The sequence below is a fragment of the Haliotis asinina genome, chromosome 14, assembly GCF_037392515.1.
Source record: "Haliotis asinina isolate JCU_RB_2024 chromosome 14, JCU_Hal_asi_v2, whole genome shotgun sequence".
Lineage (NCBI taxonomy): Eukaryota > Metazoa > Mollusca > Gastropoda > Lepetellida > Haliotidae > Haliotis > Haliotis asinina.
In genome coordinates, this window is record NC_090293.1 from 16,395,869 (window position 1) to 16,423,693 (window position 27,825).

The 27,825-nt window shown below is 40.1% G+C and overlaps 1 protein-coding gene across 1 annotated transcript in view; it reads right to left on the reverse strand.

Annotated features, from left to right (window-relative positions):
* Nucleotides 1-1,190: 1,190 nt before the first annotated feature.
* Nucleotides 1,191-27,825, reverse strand: part of LOC137261528 (sodium- and chloride-dependent glycine transporter 2-like) — a 28,607-nt gene continuing 1,972 nt past the window's right edge. Inside the window, exons 2-13 of the mRNA XM_067799287.1 lie at nucleotides 18,076-18,207; nucleotides 16,377-16,725; nucleotides 14,542-14,674; nucleotides 14,047-14,181; nucleotides 12,677-12,780; nucleotides 7,189-7,313; nucleotides 5,789-5,901; nucleotides 4,922-5,050; nucleotides 3,697-3,796; nucleotides 3,459-3,559; nucleotides 2,981-3,148; nucleotides 1,191-2,001 (exon numbers count right to left, since the gene is read on the reverse strand). Of these exons, the coding sequence (XP_067655388.1) occupies nucleotides 1,870-2,001; nucleotides 2,981-3,148; nucleotides 3,459-3,559; nucleotides 3,697-3,796; nucleotides 4,922-5,050; nucleotides 5,789-5,901; nucleotides 7,189-7,313; nucleotides 12,677-12,780; nucleotides 14,047-14,181; nucleotides 14,542-14,674; nucleotides 16,377-16,725; nucleotides 18,076-18,207 (1,721 nt within the window). The 3' untranslated portion in view covers nucleotides 1,191-1,869. The remainder of the gene's footprint in view (nucleotides 2,002-2,980; nucleotides 3,149-3,458; nucleotides 3,560-3,696; nucleotides 3,797-4,921; nucleotides 5,051-5,788; nucleotides 5,902-7,188; nucleotides 7,314-12,676; nucleotides 12,781-14,046; nucleotides 14,182-14,541; nucleotides 14,675-16,376; nucleotides 16,726-18,075; nucleotides 18,208-27,825) is intronic.

Below are 27,825 nucleotides of genomic sequence, written 5' to 3' on the forward strand. Positions count from 1 at the left end.
GTACCTATATATTACTGGTTCTCTACCAGTATGTATATACCAGTACCTATATATTACTGGTTCTCTACCAGTATGTATATACCAGTACCTATATATTACTGGTTCTCTACCAGTATGTATATACCAGTACCTATATATTACTATATCACCCAGTATACTGGTGCTCAGAAAATATATTGCAATACATATCGGTTGAAAAGAGTATTTTACCAGTATTACCTTACAGTCCTGTTTATTGTATTTACCCATCTGACTGACATCCCAGCAAATGTATCACTATCTCATACTCGGATTGGGTGAATATGTGCTCTCAATATTTACCACTGAATTGCGTGGCCCAGTCATATCTGTTTCTGGTTATTGTGTTAAAACTGGAACATTACTGAGTGTTGCAAACAACAAATGCATACATGAATACTGTTTTCCGCAAGTCATATGAGTTCTCAGTTTTTTGCCTGTTGGGGTAATATGGGCTTTTTTGGTTTTATTGTTTAACACAGCACTTGGCAGTATTCCAGTAAGTAATCAACAAACATGTACTCACATGTGTCAACCAAGTGTCAACCAAGTCAGTGAGTCTCGCCATCTGATCGTGTTAGCCACTGACAAGCATGGGTTACTGAAGACCAATTCTAACCCAGATCTTCATGGGTCTCAGTAATGTGATATAAATACAGCCCTGTTGCTTGAGTAGCATATGGGGTTTCCTGCTAAATGGAGGTGAATTCCCAACCTGAACTGAAGTACTGATGCATTTTAAACCCTCCCTCCCTATATGGGAACAGATTACCGGTGATTATGACCAAGGGTCAAGCAGGAAGGACATGGCTAAACGGCCATGAAACATCAAAGTCAACATGGCCACACAAAAGTCAAACTGGTCACTCTGAAAGGTCAAAATGGGCCTAGAAAAAGTCAACATGGCCGCACAGTATTCTTTTATTTTATAATACTCCATATTGTATTATTTGATATCAAGGCGTAAAATCAGACAAAACTTAATGTTTGTGACACATCAGTTAAATCAAATTTTCAACAAATGACAATACACAAAACAATAACAAAACCACCTCAAATATTAAATAGGTAACAATCTCAAAGTATCAATTAATAAAGTATTTCAAGAACATCACATATAATATGAAAAACATGAATGTCCATTACGACTTTTTGGTATGACCATTGTCACATTTTTTGTGTGTGGCCATTTGACTAGGGACAATGTGGCCAGTTTTACATGTGGGCATTTTGACATGTTCCCAAGAACACATGCCTTTGTCGGAGGTTAACAAATAGTTCGTTGTAGTCAACTATGGATCATATGAAATCACTCCGCCTGAGGCTCATTTGGAAATTAAAAACGGTACTTTATAGGACTGACGAATCTCAAAGACATATATAATACGATGCATGTAACGAATATTGGGTAACTAAATAGGAATATCAGGTTACGAAGACAATAAGTGAACAGTTGATATATTATTTATTGCATTATATACTGTATTTCCGTCACTATGTTGGCAATGTTGATTTATCCGTACAGTCACCAGTAATCAAGTATAGTCAAATTTAATTAAAGCGTGTTGACTCTTTTTTTTCTGCCTACTTTGTATGTATTCCGTTTTGCATATCCCGCTTTAAAATCCCCGAATTCAAGAAAAAACACTCCCTTTTCATGACCTGTCGATGCTAGTTATATTGAATAAAGAATTGAATTCAAGAGGATACGGTTAAATTGTCCGCGACTTGACTGAACAGCCAAAGTTTTTCAATGCAGAATAATATTCTGCCCTGTTGTTTCTTTACCCTTCCTGACAGCTTCGTCATTACGAACAGAGTTACGGAAAGGGGCGAGTGGTGACGACTGATTCAAACATTTGTCTCGCCTATAGGGTATTGTTCCCGGTCTTGTCCCAGAAGCCTTTTCGCCAGGAACAACTCTCTTTGGGCTCTCTCTGAAGGGCACCAGGTAGACTCGGGAGTAAGTGATATGCGTAATCTCTAGAAACAGAAATGTCAATGTTTCAGTTAAAAAATAGACAAAAAAACCAACTTGAATGGTTTAAGGTTGGACCAATTACTGTAAGATATTCGTTTCGTACTAGGTGCCTACATTTGATAACAACAGTTCGTTCGGTCTTCTCTGAACGGGTTTATGGAACTACGCATGCGCACTGTGCACCTCTTGTCACATGGTTATGCCGCCATAGTGAAATATCTTCTACTTCTGATGCCAACTATGGTGTCTTGTCGCCACTCATGACAGCTCAATGCAAATCAAGGATCTCACCGGCTTTGGAATAAAGCGCGGAAGGTCGCATAATCATTCCTCTGCCGACCATTTAATCTATATGGTCTCTGCCTATGCATTTAAACATTAAACAATGGTAGCTGTTGTTACACTGATGGTGGTGGGGTAGTCTAGTGGATAAAGCATTCGCTCGTCACGCCGGCGACTTGGGTTCGTTTCCCCTAATGGAATGTGAAGTCCATTTCTGTTGCTCCCCGCCGTGATATTTCTTGGATATTGCTAACAGCGGTAAAACCATACCCACTCGTCATGCTCACTTATTACCCTGGCAATAAGAAGGAGGTGCCATGTATCAAAGTCATTTACGCGTCATGGAAAGTGTCTGGTGTCTCAGTGTACTAGCAGCATAAGACAGTCATCAGCCAGGACAAGCGCATGCATGCACCGACCCATGAGTTTCAACAAGTTTGATGTTAAACACAATTTCATCTTTTCACCTAGAATGTCCAAAATTTTAAAAACACGTCCGCTCAGCAAGACTCCACTTCTTCACATCATCTGCTGATGAGGACAGGCTTAGAATAGTCGTAACTCCTAAATCACTATGTAGATCCGGTTTCTCGTTTAATGTTTTTTTCCTCTTTCAGTTTTGAAGAACCCAGTGCTGCTATCCGATTCTCTGTAGAAAGTAATCATTATTTTTCTAAACTGATATCTTTTGTTACAAACCTCTAATAACGTTCCATTAGCCTCACTCAATACCTTTATTGCCATGGCAACAAAGGGGATGACGGGAATGGCTGTCAGGAACCAACCAATGGTAGTGGCGTAATCCGGGTACTTGTACTTCCCATATGTCGGCGGCTTATACATCGTGAGGATGAATATGAAGGCTGTCTACGAAGAGAGCGTAAAATGTGTATTGAAGTTGGAGTAAATTAATCAGATGTTATCAACGAGGAAGTCAAGCTTTACTGAGATCGTTTTTTAGAGAGTTTGATATCGAGTCTGATGTCCCATCGTGCAGAATGTGTAGAATAGGACCTACTCGTCAGCACTCGGTGCTTGACATAAAATGTCTACAAAGTGAGGAATCGGTGGGCATAACGTGTGACCTGTCTTTCTAGGGTGGCTACAACGACGGTGACAATGGCACCCGTCCTGTTCATCGTTTGTCTGTAGTTGGTCACTAAATTATCTGTCTCACCAGTAGTAGGGCGGGGGTGATGAAACACCACGTGACCTTGAAAAACAATGGCGGCTTCCGGCCTATCATCATCTCAATATCTGCACAAAACTTTTGTATGCCTGCATACAAAAAGAAAAAGAAAACCATTCTCAACTTCAGTATAACAACCGTACTCATTAAAAATACGACTGTAACAACAGAAGACATCAAGCAGCCATTGAAGCCGTATAATTGTTTTAACAAATGGTGAGTTTACCATAGATCCAGGCAATGACCATGCACTCAAGGAACGCCGACATCAGCAGGAAGATGAAGGACAGGTACCAGTCTACCAACTGAAACATGTACATCCCTCCCTGAAACATACAGGAAGGAGATAAAGGGAAAATATACCGACAGCAAGGAGACAAAGGGAAACTATACCGACAGGAAGGAGATAAAGGGAAAATATACGGACAGCAAGGAGACAAAGGGAAACTATACCGACAGGAAGGAGATAAAGGGAAAATATACGGACAGCAAGGAGATAAAGGGAAACTATACCTACAGGAAGGAGATAAAGGAAAAACATACCCACAGGAAGGAGATAAAGGGAAAATATACCGACAGCAAGGAGACAAAGGGAAACTATACCGACAGGAAGGAGATAAAGGGAAAATATACGGACAGCAAGGAGATAAAGGGAAACTATACCTACAGGAAGGAGATAAAGGAAAAACATACCCACAGGAAGGAGATAAAGGGAAAATATACCGACAGGAGACTAAAGTATAACGTACAGGAAGGAGATAAAGGAAAAACATACCCACAGGAAGGAGATAAAGGGAAAATATACCGACAGCAAGGAGACAAAGGGAAACTATACCGACAGGAAGGAGATAAAGGGAAAATATACGGACAGCAAGGAGATAAAGGGAAACTATACCTACAGGAAGGAGATAAAGGAAAAACATACCCACAGGAAGGAGATAAAGGGAAAATATACCGACAGCAAGGAGACAAAGGGAAACTATACCGACAGGAAGGAGATAAAGGGAAAATATACGGACAGCAAGGAGATAAAGGGAAACTATAAAGACTGGAAGGAGACAAAAGGAAAATATACCGACAGCTAGGAGGTAAAGGGAAACTATACGAGCTAGGAGATAAAGGGAAATTATACCGACAGGAAGGAGATATAGGGAAAATATGCCAACAGGAGGCCAAAGTATAACATTCAGGAAGGGCATAAAGGGAAAATATACTGACAGGAAGCTAAAGGAAATATGTGAAAGTAGGTGATATGTACAGATAGGAAGATAAAGGTGATATGTACAGGTAGGAAGATGAAAGTAATGTCAAAATCTTACAAAGTTTGGGACCCACTCTCTACCAGGATCGACTGTCTATCGAAGAAATGGTAGTTGATGACGAGCAAATTCCGGCTGAGCATGGACAGAGCTTATATTACTCCCTGTGATTTGTGTGGCTGCGTGTTTTACCTGCGTTGTAAAGACGAGCCCCGTGAGATATGACAGACAGCAGTAGGCGACTGTGACAGCAAGACGGTGCCTCATCAAGATTGGGTAATGGTCCACCATCGCAGAGATACACGTCTCTACCATAGAAAACTGCAGGTACAAAACATAGATTATCTCCAATCGTGGACATCCATGATCAGTGGGTGAGTGAGTAAGATGGGTCTAATGCCGTTTCGGACAATACTCCAGTTACATATATGAAACTAGCGATGCTGGTCTGAGGCGTTCATCAGTTTGTTTCTAAAACCCAAGAGCCGAACATGAAATGGCACAGACAAACCTTGAAACATTAACGGATTCAAACACACGATGATATGTTCTGAACACTTCACTGCCAGAAGACGTGTGCGCGAGTGGAGAGACTTTTAAGTCTGTCCGATGTTTTAGCAGATCGTGTTAAATTGAACATGTTAACAGTCAAGTCTCTTTAATCCTCTGTTTATCAGACAATCGGCTTTATCCGACGCTTTTGTTGGTAAAAAAAATGAATAAACGTAATCAGAGACCATATAATTATATGTCCTCTGACGTATTTAAATCTCACTTATTTACTCCGTCATCCCCGTTAAACCGACAATTTGATATACAGTGGGTGGTGTCGGATTAACTAGACTTGACTGTAGATTAAGTTCATCTATACTGACACCAGTGAGTGAACGGGATAACGTGTATGCAATATTCAAGCAAAGTCGCGGCGGGGGACACCAGAATTGGGCTTCACCCAGTATGCCCATGCAGAGAATTAAACCCGGATTTTCGGCATGACGAGCTAACGCCTTAATAACTTATCTACCCCACCGCCTCTGTAGTGACAGCTGATATACCTACTATTGTATCTATGGCAACGAAGACAAGCATGGCGAAGAACAGGAAGCTCCAAAGCCGGGGGACCGGAAGATGAGTGAGGGCTTCTGGGTAGGTAACGTAGCCTAATCCGGGTCCTGGAGTTAGATTTGGACATACATGTTCCATGTTACGCATAAATTTGAGTTTGAGAGTTACTCCGATTTCAACCCTTGTCACGAAACGACAAACCAACTGTCACGTCAAGTAATCAGACAATCGGCGAGGCAGATTCCAAATCTTTTCGTGAGCATCAGATCTAATTTCTATACCTCGAAAAGCAACACTGTGGAATTATGAATACTTTACGTTAATCAGCGCAATCGAGGCCACGTTTTATGTGTTTAGAATCAGGTACATGGGTTGCAGGACAGTGTAAAAAACGTGAAATGACAAAGTATCGTTTGGACAATTTAAAGTGAGTAGTTTTAGAGTAGTAGTAGAGTTGAGTTTTACACCCCTTTTAGCATATTCCAGCGACATCACGGCGAGGAACACCACAAATTGGCTACATATACTGAACCTATGTGGGGAATCGAACCCGGTTCTTTTGCGGGACGAGGAAACTGGACATTTCAAAGATTTCTGCAAAAAACTGATATCTGATTGGCGAAAATATTCATGCATATTCACCACACCGTAATTGTCAGAACCTTCGGCTGCACGAGAGCAACTGCCATCAGATTGATGCAACCACTAAGACAAAGAGGAAATACGACGGACAGGCCGAAGAATGGTCGACTACCTGTGACCACGTCCGGTGATGATAGCCACATCCGGACAATCGTTTTTGTGACGGCAACGTCAGCGGCAGCCACAGCAGAAGGACGCCGTATCAGTCGACTTACACTGTACCGGCGATTAAAAGAACGTGGGATTCGAGCACGCCGGTCCTACCCCGGAGTGCATACAGGGATGAGGTTTTGCGATCAGTTGTGTTGCCATGTATCCGGCACTACCTGGATCGATGACGTCATTCGTCGTCTTACGTCATCAACGCGTGCACGTGATTTGGCGGCATTGAAGCCATTGGTGGCCACTCTCACTATAAATCAACATTTGACGACATTTTGCAGAAAAAAACGCCTTGTTGATTTGGGTTAAGGTTCAGATTATGATACCACGTGGTTCAATGTCAGTCAAACGGTACTTTCGACTTTTCAACCCATGCTTATCGTAAGAGGCGATTGACGGAATCAGGCTTTCGAAAGTCGTCGTGGTCTAACTGCGTAGACCGATACTCATGATGTCAGTCACTTGATTGTCTGACCCAGACTCGATTATTAACAGACCTCTGACATAGGGCTGGAATATTGCCGAGTGCAGCTTTACACATCGTTAACATACAAGAACATTTCGTCGCAAACAAAACATTATTTGTGTACCTGACGAAACAACCTCTAAAACAGGAACTCCCGTCTCATCAGACATGAACCCCAGGATGGAGAATACGACGAGACCCCCAAACATGCTCGTCCCTTCGCTCACGAATGTAGCAATGATTGCGTCTCTGAAATGCAGAGTTATTTATGATAAACAATGTGGCAGTCACATATATTCATATGGCTGTCAGCTTTGTACAGTGTAGTTATTAGTCATATTAGTATTAGTACTAGTCATTAGTTTTAGTGTTAGTATTAGTACTAGTTATTAGTTTTAGTGTTAGTATTAGTACTAGTTATTAGTTTATAGTATATATAGTATTAGTAGTGGTATTAGTATTAGTTATTAGTATTGGTATCAGCTATTGATATTAGTATTAGTTATATATATTAGTTTGTAATATGGGTGAAAAGGATTTTAATTAACAGGTTATATTACATTGTAAATATTTTAACTTAGCTGTGCTTGGGTCAGTCACCACCCTACTAGCTTCTATTGTTAAAAGCAGGGCAAATGTTCTGGTTGAGTGGCTCACCCTATTGTTATCAGCTTGCATGCTTTTTAACTCTCACTTGCACCTCAGTCACTGGACAGACAAGTCACTGACAAACTTCAGCTCAGTTTGAAAAATCATATTCTCAATACTGCCAAGGTATGTTTGTTTTATATTGTATACATAAACATATGTGTATATCTTACATAGATAAGATTATATAAACATTTTATTATGTATTCTAAATAAGGTAATTTCGATATTTGTGATAGATTTAGTAAATGGCAAAATCTAGATAGTCAGGTATTTGAACATGTTTACGAAGCTTTTATATTGTATGTTTTGTGAATGTATGTGCATTTACGAAAGTGTTAGGGTGTTCGGTATTTGTTGTGTGCTATGCCAGGTCTGTAAATATGTGCTCTGGTTTGATCATGATGTTTACATGTGTACCAAAATTGTGAAGGGACGTTAGTTTTAATTGTTTGCATGTTGTAGATACTGCTGGAGTCAATGTGTCCACCATGTCCTTCTAGTGTGACACACCTAGGGACCATACCTCTGGTATGTTTGTTATTGCATATCTCTCTCTATATATGTTTACAATTATCTATTGTATTATGTGTCACAGACAGTAAGACGTGTGCATGCTTCATATTGTATCCATCCAAATATATCTGAACAACTTTAATGCAGGTTGTCGTTATTGCTAATGTAATTGTGTAGCCTGATGCTGCACTGGTTTCGTGGCCAGTATTGTAATGACATACAACGACCATATAAATACCTTATCTTCATGTAGGTCTAATGATATATACAATGCATATGTTATTCATACCTTTGTATGCAAAGCTTAAAGGTTTATAATGCTCTGGATATATTTATTGTTCTTATAAATGTTATTGTGTATTTCAGGGTGTAACTGATGAGGATAGTCATCATTAAAACCGAATCACACCCGTAGCTGTGTTGTCATCTTTGTTTATGACATAGTTGGTACTGCTACAAAATGGAGCCCCCAGTGAGGAAATTCTGATGACAGAGCGTGGACCAAATGACGGCATGTATGAGAGAACACTGACGGCTTGCCTGTTATGCCATACTGTTTGAGCTTTTGACTATGCACGTTTTTACGCGGTATCATAGGCCTACGCGATACTATGTCTGTCGATGAATGATCATTGATTCTTGATTGTGACATTTGTGAACATGTTCGAACTATTCTCCGGAACTATGTCGACACGTGATGTTTGGCCACTTCTACAGATCGCGGGATCCCACTGACGCGTCTTATTATCGTGATATACAAATATACCGGTGATCACTGATTGTGTTGTTTATTTACTTCCATCTGTTTGAAATATGTTTCATGTTATTGTCATGCATTGGTATACCATGACTCATCATTAACATACTGGCATATAGCATACCAAGTTTCAGCTTTAGTGTGAATGTGTTTTTGGTATGCGTGTGTGAGTGAATGAACAGATAGGTACATTTATCCCTAAATAAAGGTGTAAACCAACTTCACTCTCCTAATAAAGATATTCAAGTAGGTTTGCCTATTTGTTTTCACAGGTACTGACAACAGACAGACCAGTGAACTGATTAGACAATACAGCACCTCATTATCACTCACCATGCATGCTAACACTTGGTATTTCGTGTCGCTTTGGATCATTTATTCCTGATTGGATGGGTGTGCTATAGTTTCCCCTTAGTTATTGGTCAATCATTTGGGTTGACTTCTAGTCTCTTATACGTCATAGTGCAGTATTATATTCATCTAGTTTCACTGGTGTCACTTTAGTCTTGTGGCCGCATAAAGTAATCAAAGTTAGTTAGCCGCAGTTACTTCAGTCACTTAGTACTTAGTGCTTCCGATACATACCTTACATTGTGTTTTGTTTCAGGTATCACACTTTCCTGTATTTTTCGTCGTAGTTGAGGTCAACTATGTTAACATAAACAAATGTAAACCATCTTGAGTACATTTAAACCCAAAGGTTATAAGCAAACAACAGGTCACAGTGCATTTACATACTGCAGGGTACCTGTCCTTAACTGAACGTTGTTTCAGTGGTGCTTTGATTGTTGATTCCAACATTCTTTGTGAATATTTCTATTTCGACGACTCTGCAAGATGGAACTCACCGGTGAAGAAATGAAGAATATTGTCTTAGCTTTCAAGAAGTTAAATATTAAACCAAAAGCGGACACACCAGAGGAATTTGCGACATGGATGGAACAATACTCAGCTGCCAAATTAGAGGAGGATTACAAGGAAGAGATATCACAAGCTGCAACTGCTCCACAGCCACCCGCAGGCAATCCTACCTACATGTACCAGAAGTTTCCCAGGCTTCCAAACTTCAGCGGAGACAAATCAGGCAAGGACACATCCTATGAAGTCTGGAGATATCACGTGGATTGTCTTATGAACAATAAGGTTTATTCCTCTGATGCTAAGGACCAAGCCGTTAGGGACTCCTTAAAGGGAGAGGCTGCGAAGATTGCTGTTCACATGCAACCAGGAGCCAGTACTAAAGACTTACTTAGGAAGTTCAAGAGTGTGTTTGGGGTCGTGGAACGGAAGGAATGCAGTATGGCACTTTTCTACAGTGCTAGGCAGGAAGAGAATGAAGATGTCTCTTCATGGAGCTGTAGGCTGGAGGAACTTCTGTCAAGAGCCATGAGGGATAACACCATCACGTACGAGGCACGGGATGAAATGCTCCATAATATGCTGTGGACTGGGCTCAAACCTTCTTTGAAAAGTATATCGGGTCACAAGTTTGACAGCATCCATAACTTCGTGGATTTACTTGAGGCACTTCGTGAGATCGAGGCAGATAAACTGAGTGCTGCACCAATAACCCAACCAAAACAGACTAGTACTGTCAAGAGAGCCATGGAATTGGAATCTGATTGGAAGAAGGAAATGTCGGAGATGAAGACTATCCTACAACAACTGACCGCAGATATGGCTGACATGAAAAGCCAAAGAGGACAGAGTTGGCGGACCTCTCAGGAGTACATGCCAGGACCAGGGGGAGATAACCAACGGAGGAGTCGACAGCCACAGGCCTCTAACTACTCTACCCCCAGACTGGAAAGACGGACTGAAGATTCACCTTATTCGTCACAACATACCAGAAGAGAAGCAGCTGATCCAGAGTGTTGGCGATGTGGACAGAGAGGCCATTATCAGTATGGATGCCGAGTGAGACTCGAACACAGTCGTCGCGGGAGGACTTTAAACTCATGCAGGCCTATGGGCAGGGGCAAGCCATAGGTCCGTCAAGACAGCCCAGGAAAAGGGTTCCTGAGGGATTAGTTGGGAATACTAATGAGGTTGATATATATCTTGAAGGTATACCAGTCAGATCATTAATAGATACTGGAGCATCAGTATCTTTGGTGTCTAGGTCCTTTTACAATACTCACCTCTTAGATATTCCTATTGAGCCTTTAGGAGATATATTGAATATAGAATGCGCGGATGGTGAAGCATTACCTTATGATGGTTTTATTGAAGTCAAGATCAGAGCTGCTGGTTCAGGTACTAGCGAGTCTGTTCCTTGTTTGTTGCTAGTGGTGCCAGATACACAGTACAATAGGAACGTGCCTGTTCTATTAGGAACAAATGTGCTTACCCACTTTTTGAAGGATTGCAAGGAAAGACATGGTGCCAGATACTTACAGCATGCTACTTTAACCACGCCATGGTATCTTGCCTTTAGGACCATTACCTTGTGTGAGAAGAATTTGGAGAAGAATGACTGGCGACTTGGACTTGTATACAATGCATATGTTATTCATACCTTTGTATGCAAAGCTTAAAGGTTTATAATGCTCTGGATATATTTATTGTTCTTATAAATGTTATTGTGTATTTCAGGGTGTAACTGATGAGGATAGTCATCATTAAAACCGAATCACACCCGTAGCTGTGTTGTCATCTTTGTTTATGACATAGTTGGTACTGCTACAACAATACAAACAATCGACACTATTCCTTCACTTTACTTTAGTGACAGTGCCATCCCATTTGTCGATATATGCTCATGCTGTTGATCACTGGATTGTCTTGTCCAGGCCCGATTGTTTACAGACCGCCGCCATATAGCTGGAATATTGGTGAGTGTGGCGTTCACAAAGAACCATACAACTCGACTAGTCAGTTCATTCTGTTGTATGTTGAACATGAAGCTACGTTGTGAGTGAGTGAGTCAAGGAAACGTTAAGGTAACAATACCGTTGTTTTCATCTTCGAACGAGTTAAATGTGAATTCCTCTCTGGCTTGTTAGTCATTTTACAGTCTATTGTTGTTTGTGTAGTCAGAGCCTGTTTGTTCAAGGAACTCGTGTCCGCGTTTCCAGGACAACCAATACGTTTCATTGAGCTACTTACATCCCGTGGAGCGACCTATTTTAAATGTTCCTTCAACATGATGTCAAATGGTCTCTGTCTGTCATTTGGATGCTGAATTATATCTGTTACTAGGACCCATACATCTTGTTTGTTGCATGTCTTAAAGTAATAGAAATGACGCTCTGAACGACGAATGTATCTGACATATTGCAACACATGAAGATTTTGTATAGCCGACGTATATTTTGGGTTTGCGTCAGCACAATTTGTTTTATGGCGGTCGTCTTGGATTTTTCGGAAAAAAGGCAACCAAAATAAGACACACTCCAAGGACATGTTTTTTTTCATCTTGATATACCCCAAACCCCCCCCCCAAAAAAAAACAACAAAAAAAACCAAAAAAAACAACAAAAAACCCCAAAAAACCCAAAAACAAAAAAAACAACAAAACAAAACAACAACACACACACACACAAAAACAAAACAAACAAACAAGAAAACGAACAAAAAAACCCAAGCAAACACACAAAACCCCAAACAAACAAACAAAACGGGGCTAAAAAGCCCGTCCGGTATCTTGCCACTAGCGACTAATAGGAGCCCCACAACTGGACGTCGTTACCTCAGGCAATTATTGTGGAAGTCGTTGTAGCTGGCCATGGTGATGAGGCCGCCCCAAGCCGGACCGAGGGAATAGAACACTTGTAAACACGCCTCCAGCCACACCTGAAACCGAAGTTAGATTCAACCAACGCTCAAGACAGACAACGCGGAATTATGCTTTACACACCATAACTACTATCTCGACGTATTATTGAAATTTAGACGCTGTATAATCATGATCACAATTCTTTTATCGACCTATATATAACTCAAAATATATGCCGATCTTAATCATCATTACTACACAGTAAATGCTCCAAAGAAATTAAAGACCATTTTATTCTTTAACGTTTTTATAATCTATGTGTGCTGCCAGACACATTGTAGTCTATAGAATCGTGTGTTTCTTAACATCTCTTGTACAGTATATGTCCTCGGAACGTTTTATGGAACGTTACTGGAGGCGTTGCAGCCAAAATGATTAAAACGTTCGGTCGTCATGTAGAATGACCCACACCGTAGTATGTGTCAAGCGCATGAATTGTATTCTTTGCGATATAGCTAGAATATTGCTGAAAACTATAAAAACTCTCAGCTCATATATTCAAATGATATACAGTCAGGCCGCGTTAGTCCGGACCCCGACAATCCGATTCCCGCGATATCCGAACAGTAGCTGGCTGTAACCAATCTTGTTTACTATATAAACTCATTACCTGTTGATTCAGTAATCCGATGCTTCAGTCTCCGTATCCGAACGTTAATTAGCGGTAACAGATTGGCTAATTACACATGGTTTTGCTTCATTAATCCGGAGGTACATCAAAAAGGTTCGGATAATAGTCTTACCTCGTGCGCGTCTGTGATTAGCGCTGGTCTACATCGGCTGACTTCAATTGTAATTGTTAACTGAGGTGACACCTCTGAGTTGAGCATGTCATTAGTTTGTGATTTTAATCAGTTAATAGGTTTCACTTTTGTTTAGTTAGAGTAATACCTGTCATGTTTCCTTGCTGTATAAAATACCGATCGAGTCAAAATGAATGATACTAGTGAATGTTTTTTGTATGGTTTTATGCCTATTTCAGCATAATATTCCAGTACAAGGCGGAGTGACACCAGAAATGGGCTTCACACATTGTATCCATGTGGAGAATCGAACCAGAGTGTTCGGCGTGACAACTGATCGCATTAACCACTAGGCCACCATGTCACCCCTATCTCCATGGAGTAATAACTGAGCAGAGTTACAACAGAAACGTTTCACATACTGTCGGCATCTAAAACCGGTACTGGATGTAAATCTCCCTGCAGTTTTGTATTATTATACCAATGCTGTCTTTGCTCCTTTAGAGCTGCTCTGATAATCAGAAGGACTATGTAGTGCACCTGTATGTCCTTAAGTCGTGAAAAGTCTGGCGTTAGGTAGATCAGAACTCCCTCTTTGCCTCCAGGAAGCATGAGGCCCTGGACCAAAAGGGTTACCAGCAGTATGTAGGGTATAGTTGCAGTCACGTACACCACCTGTAGAAGTGACAGTGATAATTACTGTGAATGTCGCAGTCACGTGCACCACCTGTAGACGTCACTCTTATAACACACGTACGCGTGACACTGATAATTACTGTGATTGTCGCCGCCAGGTACGCCACATGACACACGTGACCCTGATATTCACTGATTACCATCGTCACGTACACCACGTGCAGACATGCCTCTTATGATTATTGTGAATGTCACCATCATTTGGCTTATGCATAATAATATATTATATCTTATATGATAATAAATATTCTAAATTCCCTTGCATGCATCACAGAAGGGTGTCACACTTTGAACAAGTGTCGCAAAAAGCAAATAAGCGAATTGTAATCGTTTCGTGACCTTTCCGACTGAATGAATTCCCTTGATGACAGAGAGGAAGATGATGGACCATGCGGCTAGAAGACACACGGCCAAGTGCCACTGGATGTGGCCGACCTCCTCAATGCCACGGGAAATACCCAGGGTGTTGTATCTGTCGAGGGGAAGTAAGTGAGGTAAGGATTAACACCTTGTAAACATAACAGATCGTGCAACGTAAGCGTTATTACAGGAGTGTATTTTCTGCAATTTTGTATTGTTATTGATTAAGTTGTAGTTATTATTGCTGGCCATGGGTCACAATGTTTAGAGTTTTTAGCGATAGTTATTATGGGTCACATTTCGTATCACTGTGATAGTATTTTAGCGGCACGCCTTTAAGGTAGCACGTTAGAGCTGCCTCCCTTTGGTGTGTAAGGTGTGTCATTATTCGGCCTACATCTGTCTGCCTCTTCGTCAAGTCTGACCTGCAGCCAAGACGGTTCGTTGTGAAAGATTTAGTAGAACTGTTTCTCACTGAAAACCAAGACTGGTGAGTTTTATTGTATTTGTGACCCATTACTTTAGGTTTGACTCAGTTGCATTGTATTAGAAACCTTTATTGTAAATCTTTGTATCTTGCTCTTTGGTCAATACATGTTAGTGAATATATTATTAGACTTGTCAGTATTATATTTTGCTGGTTCTGAGGGGATTTCTTATACCTTCTGCAAATTATTAACCGTAATAACATGTGTATGATAGTCATCAGTTAATAACAACATAATTTGAACACATTGTGTGATTAGTTCATTTGCAAACAAAACGCAATTAATATATGTCAACACTGTTTAGTCCACTGTGATACTAGATTTGAAATACACATAAATATGTTTGCAATGCAAACATTATGTAGAAAATATGTGAAAGTATATACGAATATATAATTTTTTACATATTTCGAAAGTGTTTTGACTGTGACTTACACACCACAGACCCTGTACGGGTTGTCAAAATACAACAGACTATTTAACGTTGATGTGGGGAAATGACCCCAGAGAACCAGCCGTGTAATTTCTCCTGTAGGTCAGGATATTTTTATAATTCTCATTTAAACTGCTACGTTTAGATTATACATGCGATGCGATATTACGTAGAAGGCATGCGTAATAGAAAACAATATTTTTGAAAGCAGAAGTTTGTATCATGATTACTTTAGGGAATATTTCTGTCAAGAGAAGACGGAACACCCAATGTCATAATAAATATTAGAAAAAGAGGTGATACCTAGCTTTCTGTATTCGGTTTTACTTTGAACTTTGAACTTTGAACTGCACACCTGAGACATGTTCGTATGTAATGAGTTCTTCTACACTGAAAACTATTTGTGCATGAAACTCCTGGCGTAACGGGTATTGCTATATTTTGTCATAGATTGTGTTTGCAAATTTCATAAGGTTCGTTTGTATTTATACCCGAGTGTTTGTGGTTGTACTAGTGTAAGTACAAAAACGCAGAAATGGTTTCATGAATGCACGCCGTTTTCTCTTCCTCCGGGTGGGTAGGCTTGTGGTTAATGCGGTCGCTCGTCACGCCGAAGACCCGGATTCGATTCCCAACATGGGTACAATGTGTGAAGTCTATTTCTGGTGTAGCACTGTCGTGATATTAATAGAATATTGATAGGGCAATGTAAAACTAAACTCACTCACTCACTCACTTCTCCCGTCTGCTATGTAATAGTGCTCAAAGTGGCGTAAAAATCACTCCCCCTTTTACCGATCATATCCTAATAAAGGATATGATGCTATTACATACTTACGTATTTAACATTATAAGTTATAAACACACTACTGGATCATTCACGTGTATCTTACTGCCAGAATTCTTCAGCTGCTGTGTGAGAGAGCGTTGTATTCGACCACAGGGTAGCACCATTGACGTCAGTATCTTGATTATCGGTATAGGAACACAACGTCGCAACGTCTACATCGGTGGCATTGGCCTCGTTATCTGGGCACGTCGTGTTGGGGAAAGGGGAACCAGTATGGTTTAGTAGAGCTTTGATGCTGGTTACACACAGGCGGGTGTTCCAGCGGTTGCTGCATGTTGACCACGGTAGTGTGGGTGAGCAGGACCGCACCAGGTAGTAGATGGACCAGGCCAGGACCGTGGTGAAATAGGCACAGGTTACGCCTGACAGAAGGACCATTCCAATTCCAAGACCTTTCGAAAATAACAAGAAGAAGACAAAGACATCAATATCTTCCGCAACGGCAAAATAGTCTTCAAGAATAAGTCCACTAAATATGATTACGGTATGTCTGTGGTTTGGTGTGCATATGGCAGAGTGGAAGGAGAGTGTTGTAACGTATTAAAGATCTGCTCCAGAAAAGAACACTTCCACCAAATTCAGTCGAGGCTGAACTTGGAAACGCAAACAATATTTTATTCCGCTACCAACAGGCATCACTGTACCACCAAGCCTGTCTATGTGCCAAGTTTGGTGAAGATATAGTGAACAGTTTTAAAGTTCTGCTCCAGCAAAGAGCACAACCACCAATTTTAGTCAAAGTCAGATTTGTTGTCATGGAAACCACAAAACATAAAATTCATACACTGGTGTAACACCCCAAAGGCATATTTAGGGATCATGATGAACATGGAGAAAGCGTGTACCAAGTTTGATAAGGCTAAGTTTGGGAGATCTGCTCTGAACAAGATAACACCCTAGACGCCACAGCCTAAGTAATGTTTTCCACGGAAATCGCAAAAAATAAAATTCTTATCTGGGTCTAAACCCCAAAAGACATATCTAGGGATCATGCTAGATGTGTGTACCAAGTTTGATGAAGACAGCATGTATAGTTTAGGGGAACCGTGTTGTTTTGTATTTTGGGTCGAGGGGAAGTAATAACGCGTAATACGCGTAATAAACTACGGGTATCGTTATCACCCCACTCTACCGTATTTCCTCAAAAGATTTGTTTATGTGTTTCACGCCGCACTGCGCAGTATTCCAATCAAATAACGACTGTCCGTAATCCTTTGGTTTTCAATAATTGACGTAATTGGCATCGACCTATGCCATTGGGATGATGTTCATTTTCTAAAGTTGTGAAGGTAGATTATTTGCTAAATGCAAATTGGTGTTATTATTGTTTCCCGAACATAGTATTCGTTTTTTTAAAAATTGGATTTCAGTTATATTCTAACAAGATAAAAAATAATGCCTTTTCATCTCATTTATTTTCTTAAGGGCATAGCAGAAATTACAGGCAGGTGCTTGTTCATCATTTGGCCATATGAGCCAAAAGCATGTGCGGTTCATGCAATCCAGCATAAACCAATGCATTTTAAGAAAAATGAGATTAAATACATCGTTTTTATTGAGGGATTAATGTTCTAAAAACAGAAGTTAAGTCAGAAAACCTTTTGTTTGTTGTTTGTTTTGTGTGAGCGAGTGAGTGAGTGAATATTGGTTTCCACCGCTTTCAATTCCAATTCATTAAGTTAGTCGTCGACTAAAAGTTTTTGTATAACGACACTCTGGCTTCAATGTTTAAGACAACTTACCTTTCATAAGGGGGCACAATGCCCAGATGTGTAGAGCACTCTTCCCCGAAAACTGACCCAGGCACACCTCGAGGAAGAAGAGAGGAAGACCACAAAGTACCAGGAAGATAACGAAGGGGATGAGAAAGGCTCCTGCAAGTACAACAGGTACGGCACGTGAACATGTGAGGATAACACGGTGATCCACGGGAAAGGTCTGTTTTGTGACCGGACGGGCAGTTTTATAAAAGGTTGCACGCCCGATGGTCTTGGACGAATCTGACTTTGAGTATAAGGACTAAAGCCTTGATTTGGAAACATTAACCAGTTTCTCTCCTCTTATTTACCTTCTTATTATTTTTCTCAATCACGCAACAACGGGTCTGGTAACTTTCGAGAGTTACGAGACCAGTTGTCTGGCTGATATTTGGGGGAGTTTACACTGTTATCCTCAAATGCGATGTTCTCTTGTGGGGAAGTACTTCACCTTCTAAATCACTTTACTTGGTTACTTGAGTTACGAAATGGTTACAATCTCTCCTTTATTGTTGCTTGGACAATCGAGATATACATAGTAAATATACTCACATACTGGGTCACACAATGAACACAGATCGCTATCAATTAATTACATTTTCAGTAGTTCTCGTTTAGTGAAAACAAAAAGTGAAAACCTACGAGTTTCGTATCTGGATGGTCTATGTTGTGAAAACATGGTTTTCCAATCTATCAAATCATTTAGTTCCTCATTCCATTTGAGACACACATTCGCAATGTTATTATCAGACTTGGAAATGTCATAGAATATCCTTCAGCCTTTACTAGGTTCAATCAATACGTTCCAAGAACACATAGATAATTTCGGTATACTAGTATTCAAATCGTTTGTTTTTCGTTCGCATAACTTCTTTCCACTGTTTGGGTATACTAAGGACAACACAACTAAAGTACAGTACCCTTAATGTCAAATTCTCGTTTATGTTCCGCAAAAGTTAGAAATTACAAATAGCTTTAATGTAGAATACACCGCATTTTAATCCATTTATGAATGATCAAGCTTGGCGGGTTCCACTGGTGATTTAGCCATAGCGTTATTCCCTGTTAAATCTCTTGTCAGACGGTTGAATATATCCGTAATGGGTTAATGGACCTCTTAATATATTTGATCTGAAAATTGTGCCTATTCTTGCGTATGGAGCGGAAAATATGGGGTTTCGATCAGTGTGGCGACAAATCCTACAAATACGTGCTGGGACAAGGTTATGAATCTTTAAACTGTGTAGCATATGGCGAATGTGGGAGAAACACTCTGTATGTATGTATGTATGTATGTATGTATGTATGTATGTATGTATGTATGTATGTATGTATGTATGTATGTATGTATGTATGTATGTATGTATGTATGAGTGAGTGAGAATGAGTGAGTGAGTTTAGTTTTACTCCGCATTCAGCAATATTCCGGCTATATGGCGGTGGTCTGTAAATAATCGAGTCTGGACCAAACAGTCCAGTGATCAACAACATGAGCATCGATCTGCACAACTGGAAACCGATGACATGTGTCAACCAAGTCAGCACCCGATCCCGTTAGTCGCTTCTTACGACAAGCATAGTCGCCTTTTATGGCAAGCATGAGTTGCTGAAGGCCTATTCTACCCCGGGACCTTATCCCAAAGAAAAACGATGGACATTACATATATATCTAATCACATTTCAATTCTCAAAACGTCGAAACCATTAATAATTTAGCTAAATATCTTTTTCACGTGTTTAAACAACGAGGAGAACTGTAAACACTAATTTACTGTTAAACTGATTTGAATGTTTCATGAATATGTAGAAAGGGTCACATGGCCTTTAATACGAATAAAATGTCTCTATCTATCTATCTAATGATAATCAGGCCCCCCTAAGTAACTGAAGGAATTACAGCAAATTTGAAGGAATTGCATCTCAAATGTAAACAAACGCAGCCCACTCGCGAAACAATTGCAGCGATATATCGGTAGTTTAGCGGTAATAACAGAAACACATCGGCCCTATCGGAAGCAATGTCGGTAATACTGGAAACACGATCGGCCATCTTCGGAGATTTTTCGGTCGCGAACGGAAACTCACGCAGCAAAACATGGCGTCGTTGGAAAAAGCACCCGTCTCGGTGAGATTTGTTTTTAGTTTCTACTATTACATTTTTATACTTATCCATCTTTGACCACCCGTGTTGAATGCGTCTAGGTATGAGGTGTTGTCGGGTGCTTCTTCCAACGACGCCATGTTTTGCTGCGTGAGTTTCCGCTCGCGACCGAAAAATCTCCGAAGATGGCCGATCGTGTTTCCAGTATTACCGACATTGCTTCCGATAGGGCCGATGTGTTTCTGTTATTACCGCTAAACTACCGATATCGCTGCAATTGTTTCGCGAGTGGGCTGCGTTTGTTTACATTTGAGATGCAATTCCTTCAAATTTGCTGTAATTCCTTCAATTACTTAGGGGTCCTGATAATGGTAAAGGTATACTTACCTTGTTATCCAATGACTATATTACATAATTATGTCGATGATTATATGATTATGCAGCAAATACGTTTGTATACTTATATTTAGTAGACCAGAAACACAGAATCCGACACCAGCTACACTACAGTCTGTGATCAATCGTGTTTGGTATTGAGTGAAAATTTAGAAATGCAACAGGTGAAGAAACTAAGTACATGCTTTATTCATATTATATATTTTCTTTGTTTACCAACATCCAAGTTCCCTAAATTTCAATCTACAGTATTAAAATTAGCTAACCAAGTACGTTTAAATGATGGTTTGCGATGTTTGTAATATAAATACACACCAATAGAAGTAAAGTATGCATTTATGAATAATTGATCAATCGTTCATACCGTTGGTAATATATATCATGCATGGATTTTGATAGCATTCTGGAATATTTTAACCAGTTTCAATTCTTTTTGGGTACGAATGATACCTAAACCAGAAAGTTTAGAACAATAAACCATTCAACCATCACTTCCGTGTATACATTGTGACTGTTTGGCAATTATAAATAAACGCCTAAATATTTCAACAAACTTACCGAAACTATATCGCCATTGTCATGAAATTTTGATGCAGAGTTTTTCTCATTTCAGGCGCACATTTTTATAAGGTTTGAAAAGTGAACGTTGTGCGAGAATTGCGCTTGCGTTGTACTTGATCTGCGTACGGCTATAAAATTACACAGAAATGTAGAATATTTCGTATCCGTTGATGAAAATATAAATGCAACTACCTCAGGTGTTTGAGAAATCGAGACTGCTAAATGATGTCCAAAACTTTTGTATACGTTAAAAAACAGTAAATTTCTCCAGCACGTTATAGCGAGTTGGATGGCCCAAGCCGATACAATACGTTAGTTCTTCGATTCTCATGTTCTCCTGTTTTAGCAGAGGTGTTTTGGCTAATTTTGCATCATTTGTAACGGAGTAATAGCCATATCTTTATACGTATTGAAATTACCGAATATAATACAACATTTTAACTGACGTCATGGCATGTTTTCTGCATTTGTCACGTCAGAAAAAGACGACACGGGTTTGTTGACTAGTACATATCTCAGCAAATTTCTATTCACTGTGTAAAAGGTCTCGGCTTCTACGTCAGAATTAAACACTATTTAAGAAAAACATAAAATCAATGGTTTATCTTCGAAATATATCAACAATTAGGCGGTTTCACTACTTGTCTTATTGTGAGCAACACGCGCACCTGTCTGGCATCAATTTAGCGTAAATGAAAAATAATTTCAAAACATCTGAATATTAATTGAATATTCACTTAAGATATAAAATTTTCTTCTTATGATTATGTAAGTATTTCACTTCATAAGTATGCAGTGAAAGGTACAAAGAGACCGCTTTTTCAGTGTGGAACTATTAGAATATGGACGTAAGGTTTGTCCAAATTAAGACATTACATATTTTTAAACAATTTTCGTAGAAATAGTGTTAGAGTTAGAGATCCTACCATGATGATATGTTTTAATCGAATTTGAACTGATTGTATAGTCTTGTTCATAATTATTGAGAATTTTTCTTCTTACTTTGAGCTATCCTAACACCTCAACTGATTCACTGATACTTAAAACTAAGTACTGGTATAAGGGAGGTAACTCATCTTCGCCTACTGAGTATAGTACAATTAGAGTTACCTCCCCTGAATTTGTAACAGACGTCATTTTCCTCAGCACTGTCAACAATGTCTGCTGAAGATAAAAGAAGGTTGATTTTTGAGTTGTGTAATCAAGGAATTGATGATGTAAATACATTGGCAGAGAGAACAGGAACTCCTCTTTCTACTGTGTATAGGATTAGGAAGAATTTTAAAGAGGGAATGGATTTTGGGCACCAGAAAGGAGCAGGGAGACCCAGAAAATTGGACTTCTCAGATCGCGTCCGGCTGGGAATTTTAGCGTCTAAAAAGCAAAGGGCAAGCATCTCAAACATCAGGTATGAAATGATAGAAAGGGGATCAACAGTTGTATCAAAATCTACAGTTAGAAGAAATTTGATTGATCTTGGATGGGAGAAAAAGACTGGAATTCCTTTTCCTCTCATGAAACAAGAACATAAAGACAGGCGTGTTGAGTGGTGTTTGGCACATGAAAACTTTGACTGGGAAAATGTGATTTTTACTGATGAAAGCTCAATATGGGTATATCCCAATAATGTGAAAATATGGACAAAGTCTGCGTCAGCACCATTGTATCGACGACCTAAATACAGCCCAAAGTTTCATGTATGGGGAGGGATATCCTTATTAGGAACGACCCCGCTGTGTGTGTTTGAGGGAAATCTGACAAGTCAACACTACACTAACATATTAGATAATTTTCTCCTTCCAAGTGCACATGTGTTTTATGGAAATGACTGGATTTTGCAGCAAGATAATGATCCTAAATACACCGCAAAACATGCCAAGCAGTGGTTTCAGGAGAAAAATGTGACTGCATTACCATTTCCTGCATATAGTCCTGACTTAAATCCCATTGAGAACATTTGGGGGATGTTGAAGGAATGTGTGAATCAAAAGGGGTTGACAAAAATTGAAGACATGAAGAGAGAAGTGGTCCGATACTGGGACAGCATAACTCACGAGACACTAACCTCTCTGATAGGAAGTATGCCTACCCGTCTTAGACTGTGCCGTGAAGCTCAAGGAGACTTGATAAAATATTAAATTGTTACCTACACAACATGAAAAGGTCAGTTCACTTTCACAATACATTCAATTTTATCTGATTTGTTCTCGTTTAATAATATGAAATGCTTTAGCTATTCTCAATAATTTTGAACCATACTGTATCATCGAAAACAATGATAATAAATGATAAACCGTTTTTGACAAACTCGCACCTTGTCAGTCAGTTTTCATAATTGTTTTGTCTGTAAAAACGACACAAACAATTCATTGAACAAGAAAATTATTTGGAATATGTGTGCCGATACATTTCATAAATGTATAAATCATTTTCATTAATATTATCAGTTTTACTTATAAGGCTGAATTAAATCGTTGTTTATTAACCTGCTGTATGAAACTGCAACATTAGCCTCAACCTATTGAATGTTGTATATCACAGAAACGCAGAATGTTGCAGTAATGTGATCGTCTATCACTTGTGTAGAGGCTTGAGTGATGGTATAGTACATTTAATGAGTCCCATGTAAATATTTTTCAATCAAAAGCTTTCAAAGAAAAAAAACGCATACCCTATATCCACACATGACATAATGGTGAAAAAGGATATATGTCGATATGGAAATTAGTTTCATGAAAAATATCTGAACGATACGCGAAATATACATCATAATAGTGAAAGCGCAACCGGAATGGTAGTGCCATTGTGTTTACTCTTCTTCAACAGACCTCCACCTCAAAGAAATTGCCTTATATGTACGAGGGGATGTCAATAGGTTTTGAACCTTGCATAGAAAAACACAAAATATTGGTATGAACCACATTCACTTTTCAACATAGTCCCCTTGTGAGTCAAGACACTTGTTCCATCTTTTCTGCCAGGCGCTGATGCCCTCTCTGTAGAAGGCGCCATTTTGGTCCTCAAACCAAGCCTCAGTAGCAGCAAAAAGCTCATTATAATCCTGAAATCTACGACCACGCAAGTGTTTCTTGGGATTTGGGAACAGATGGTAATCACTTGGTGCCAGGTCTGGAGAGTAAGGGGGATGCGGCAAGATTTCGTACCCGCATTCCTGGACAGCAGCGGCTGCAAGGTGTGTACTGGAGCATTGTCTTGATGTAGAAGAATACCACGTCTCATCTTGCCCCCGCGCTTCTCCTTGATTGACTGTCGCACTTGCCTCAACAAGTTAGTGTAATATTCCCCATTCATTGTTCTTCCTTTGGTAAGTAATCCATGTGGAAGACTGTCGCCATTACCTTCTGCACTGATCAGGAGGTTTTGAACTTTTTGGTCCTGGGAGAAGTGACATGTTTCCATTCCATGGATTCTTGTTTGCTCTCAGGATCATAGTGGTGGATCCAGGTTTCATCACAGGTTACTAGCCTAAAGTGAAAATCTTCTGGATTCTTGTTGTGTCTGGTTAGCATGGAGTTGCTTATGGTGACCCTTGTTTGCTTCATTTCATCTGTAAGCATTCTTGGCACCCATCTTGCGCACACCTTAGACATGACGAGATGTTCATGACGAATTGTCTCGATGGATCCATGTGAAATGCCTGTGGTCTTCTCTAACTCATCGAGTGTGATTCGACGATTTTCCAGCACAAGTCTATGCACTCTGACTAGTGCTTGTTGTTGGGCGACCTGGACGGGGGTCATCTTCAAGACTCTCTCTACCATACTTAAATTCATTGACCCATCGTTTGATGGTAGCAGATGAAGGGGAATACTTCCCATAAACTGCTGAAAGCCTTTCCTTCAATGTTCTTCGCCGAGTTCCCTTCAAGAACTAAAAACTTAATTACTGCTCTATTCTCAGTTTTATTCATGAGGGGGGTCTCTTTCTGTCAATGTGAGCTGTTCAATACCTTCTGAGAGTAAGATACCAAAACTTATATATCACATCAGCTACACCCCAAGGTTCAATGTCGTACCATAGGCTGTGACACCTGGGTATGAAAAATGCTCAAGGCTCAAAACTTATTGACATCTCCTCGTATAACAATGTTCACGTGTGACATCACTACCCATGACCCATTTCTTTCAAAATGGCTTCGCTGACAAGGGTACACAGGTTTTTGCGAGGACTCTTCCCATGATTCAGGGATCGTTTGTTCATAATATGAGATGTATGTAATCAGAATGATTCTGACTATCTGGGTATTGTTATATGTTTTCATCGTTTACATCGTGAATAACAGATTAAACCAGAAATGCTGGTAAGTACCGTTGTTGTTCAGCGTGATTTTGCGACATAGACTAACAGTCGTGGTGCCACGCCGGACGGAAACTTTGACAGTTTCTTATGAATTATCAAACGGTTTAGTTGTATTTATTTTTAATTTGGTATTTCTTGCTACGATACTCTTCCTCTGTATATTCTAAACGTATTGACCCAATGTTAGTAATGATTAGACGGCTACATGTCGGAAAATTTCCGACAATGCTACGCAGTGTAAAATCGGATTTTTTCTTTGTTCACATTTCAAACAGTCTTTCGAGCAAAGCGCTCGTTTTCATACCCAATATCTTTCGCTTCGTTTTGTCTAGACAGTGGTATTGGTGACAAAGACCATTTGTAATTTGATTCTAAGATGTGTGGGGAATTCATTGACGCATTTGTCACAGCTGACTATGAAATATACGTGATGTACTATAGGCGTCCCAATACCGGCGTTCTCGAAAAGTGATTTTGTAAACACTCCAATATGGCGGAGAGAGCACTTCGGCGTTTCAGTGTGAAGAATGGAGACATTTACAATGTTTCGAAAGGTAATTTAAGAGCTTTACCTTTGTCTGAGATAATTGTGAATGGTATCAAGAAACAGGAATTTTCCGCAGAATTCAAAACTGTGAAGTTGATCGATATATTCAGGATTTTATTGGACTTCAGAGTAAGGGTTGAAGAGGAAGACATGTCCCTGTGGCATCCAGGGGGTTAGCACTTACGAAGGTCAGAGAGCAATAGAAAATGCCGAGGCATCCAAAGCGTCACCAGGTATTATGGAAGATATCAGCCCACCATCTACAGCCTGCTTGACCGTTATCAGTAGACAAACACCGTCGCTGACCACCCTGGTAGCGGACGTCCACGTGTAACGTCATACCGGCAAGATCGCTACATCGTGACCTCTCGCGATCGTTTGCGAGATCGCTTTATAACAGCTACCACAACAGCCCGTAACACCATAGGAAGACACGACAGACGCATCGGCGACAATACTGTACGTTACCGTCATATTCAGGCTGGTGTACGTTTGACGCCACGACATACATGTGTCCGACTGAAATGGGCAGCAGTCCATCGCAACTAGCGCAGTAGACAGTGCCAGAACATCGTCTTCACAGATGCAAGTCGCTTTTGTATCGATACCTCAGACGGCATAGTATACGGCGTCGTCAAAGTGAAAGATTCTCAGAACCCTGTGTTTTGGAGAAAGATTGTTGGGGAGGTTCTTCCCTCGTGTTTTGGGGTGCCATAACCTGGGAATGTCTGTTCAACATGTAATCTTTCAGAACAATTGTCAATGTAGTAGTAGCGGTGCTACGGCGCAGAGCTACATCGACGAAGTGTTGAGACCAGTAATTGTTTAATTGTTCAGCAAGATAACGCGAGAGTGCACACATCAAGACTGACAAGGACATTCCTCCAGAACAACAACATCCAGACCGTGGGTTAGCCAGCTTTAAGCCCAGATTGAATGCCACGTATGGAAGGGGAAATTCAACATCAGGGAGTACGTCCAGTTGTAACTGGCAACAACAGCAACGGAGTGTTGTTTGACGCTTACAACAACAAGGGGTTCATTCGACGCCTCCTCACCAGCGTGGGAGGATGGCGGTACCTGTTGCTGATGCTGATGCCAATGGAGGTCACACCCGTTAATGACGTTAACGTCTGTTTCCCTATAGATGACACTACATAATGTCATGCATTATGCGTTGCGCATATTATGCTACATACATATTATTAGATTGTCATGTCATGTCATGTCATGTGTAGAATAAACTCACAAAGTGCTTTCTTTCCAGTTATCGTTGTCCTTTGTGATAGAAATGTAAGTAGCAAAACGCCATGTTTTCACTCATTATTAATATCACCATTCCACGATATTCGAGTTTCTTTTGCCAGTGAGTATATTATATTTCGTTTTTTATTGTTTCTCACGCCTATCATTTTCCGTCACCGTAATCGAATTTCCATGCAATTAAAGTTTGATAATTGTAACAGTAAATTAAATGGACAGATACTTCAGTCAGTTTGTGAAATCAAAGAACTATTTATACGTTTTGTAAATTTCCAAAGGGACACATTTAGTCACTTACACAAAGAGTATGAAAAAACATCGTATTGAGGGGTTATGTTTGCAGACTAGTCTATATTTCCCGAAGCTTCTGTAAAGGAGGACAAGGACACGTCAGAAATCCCCGTTAGTTGTTCAAGAAGCTTTTACTGCTATTTGTCCTGTTTCACAAAACACTCGTAAGCCTAAGACCTCGTAAGTTTTCTCGTAGCCACTGTGCCTCCTACACTGTAACACAGGAGCTACGGATGCTACGAGAAAAGTTACGAGA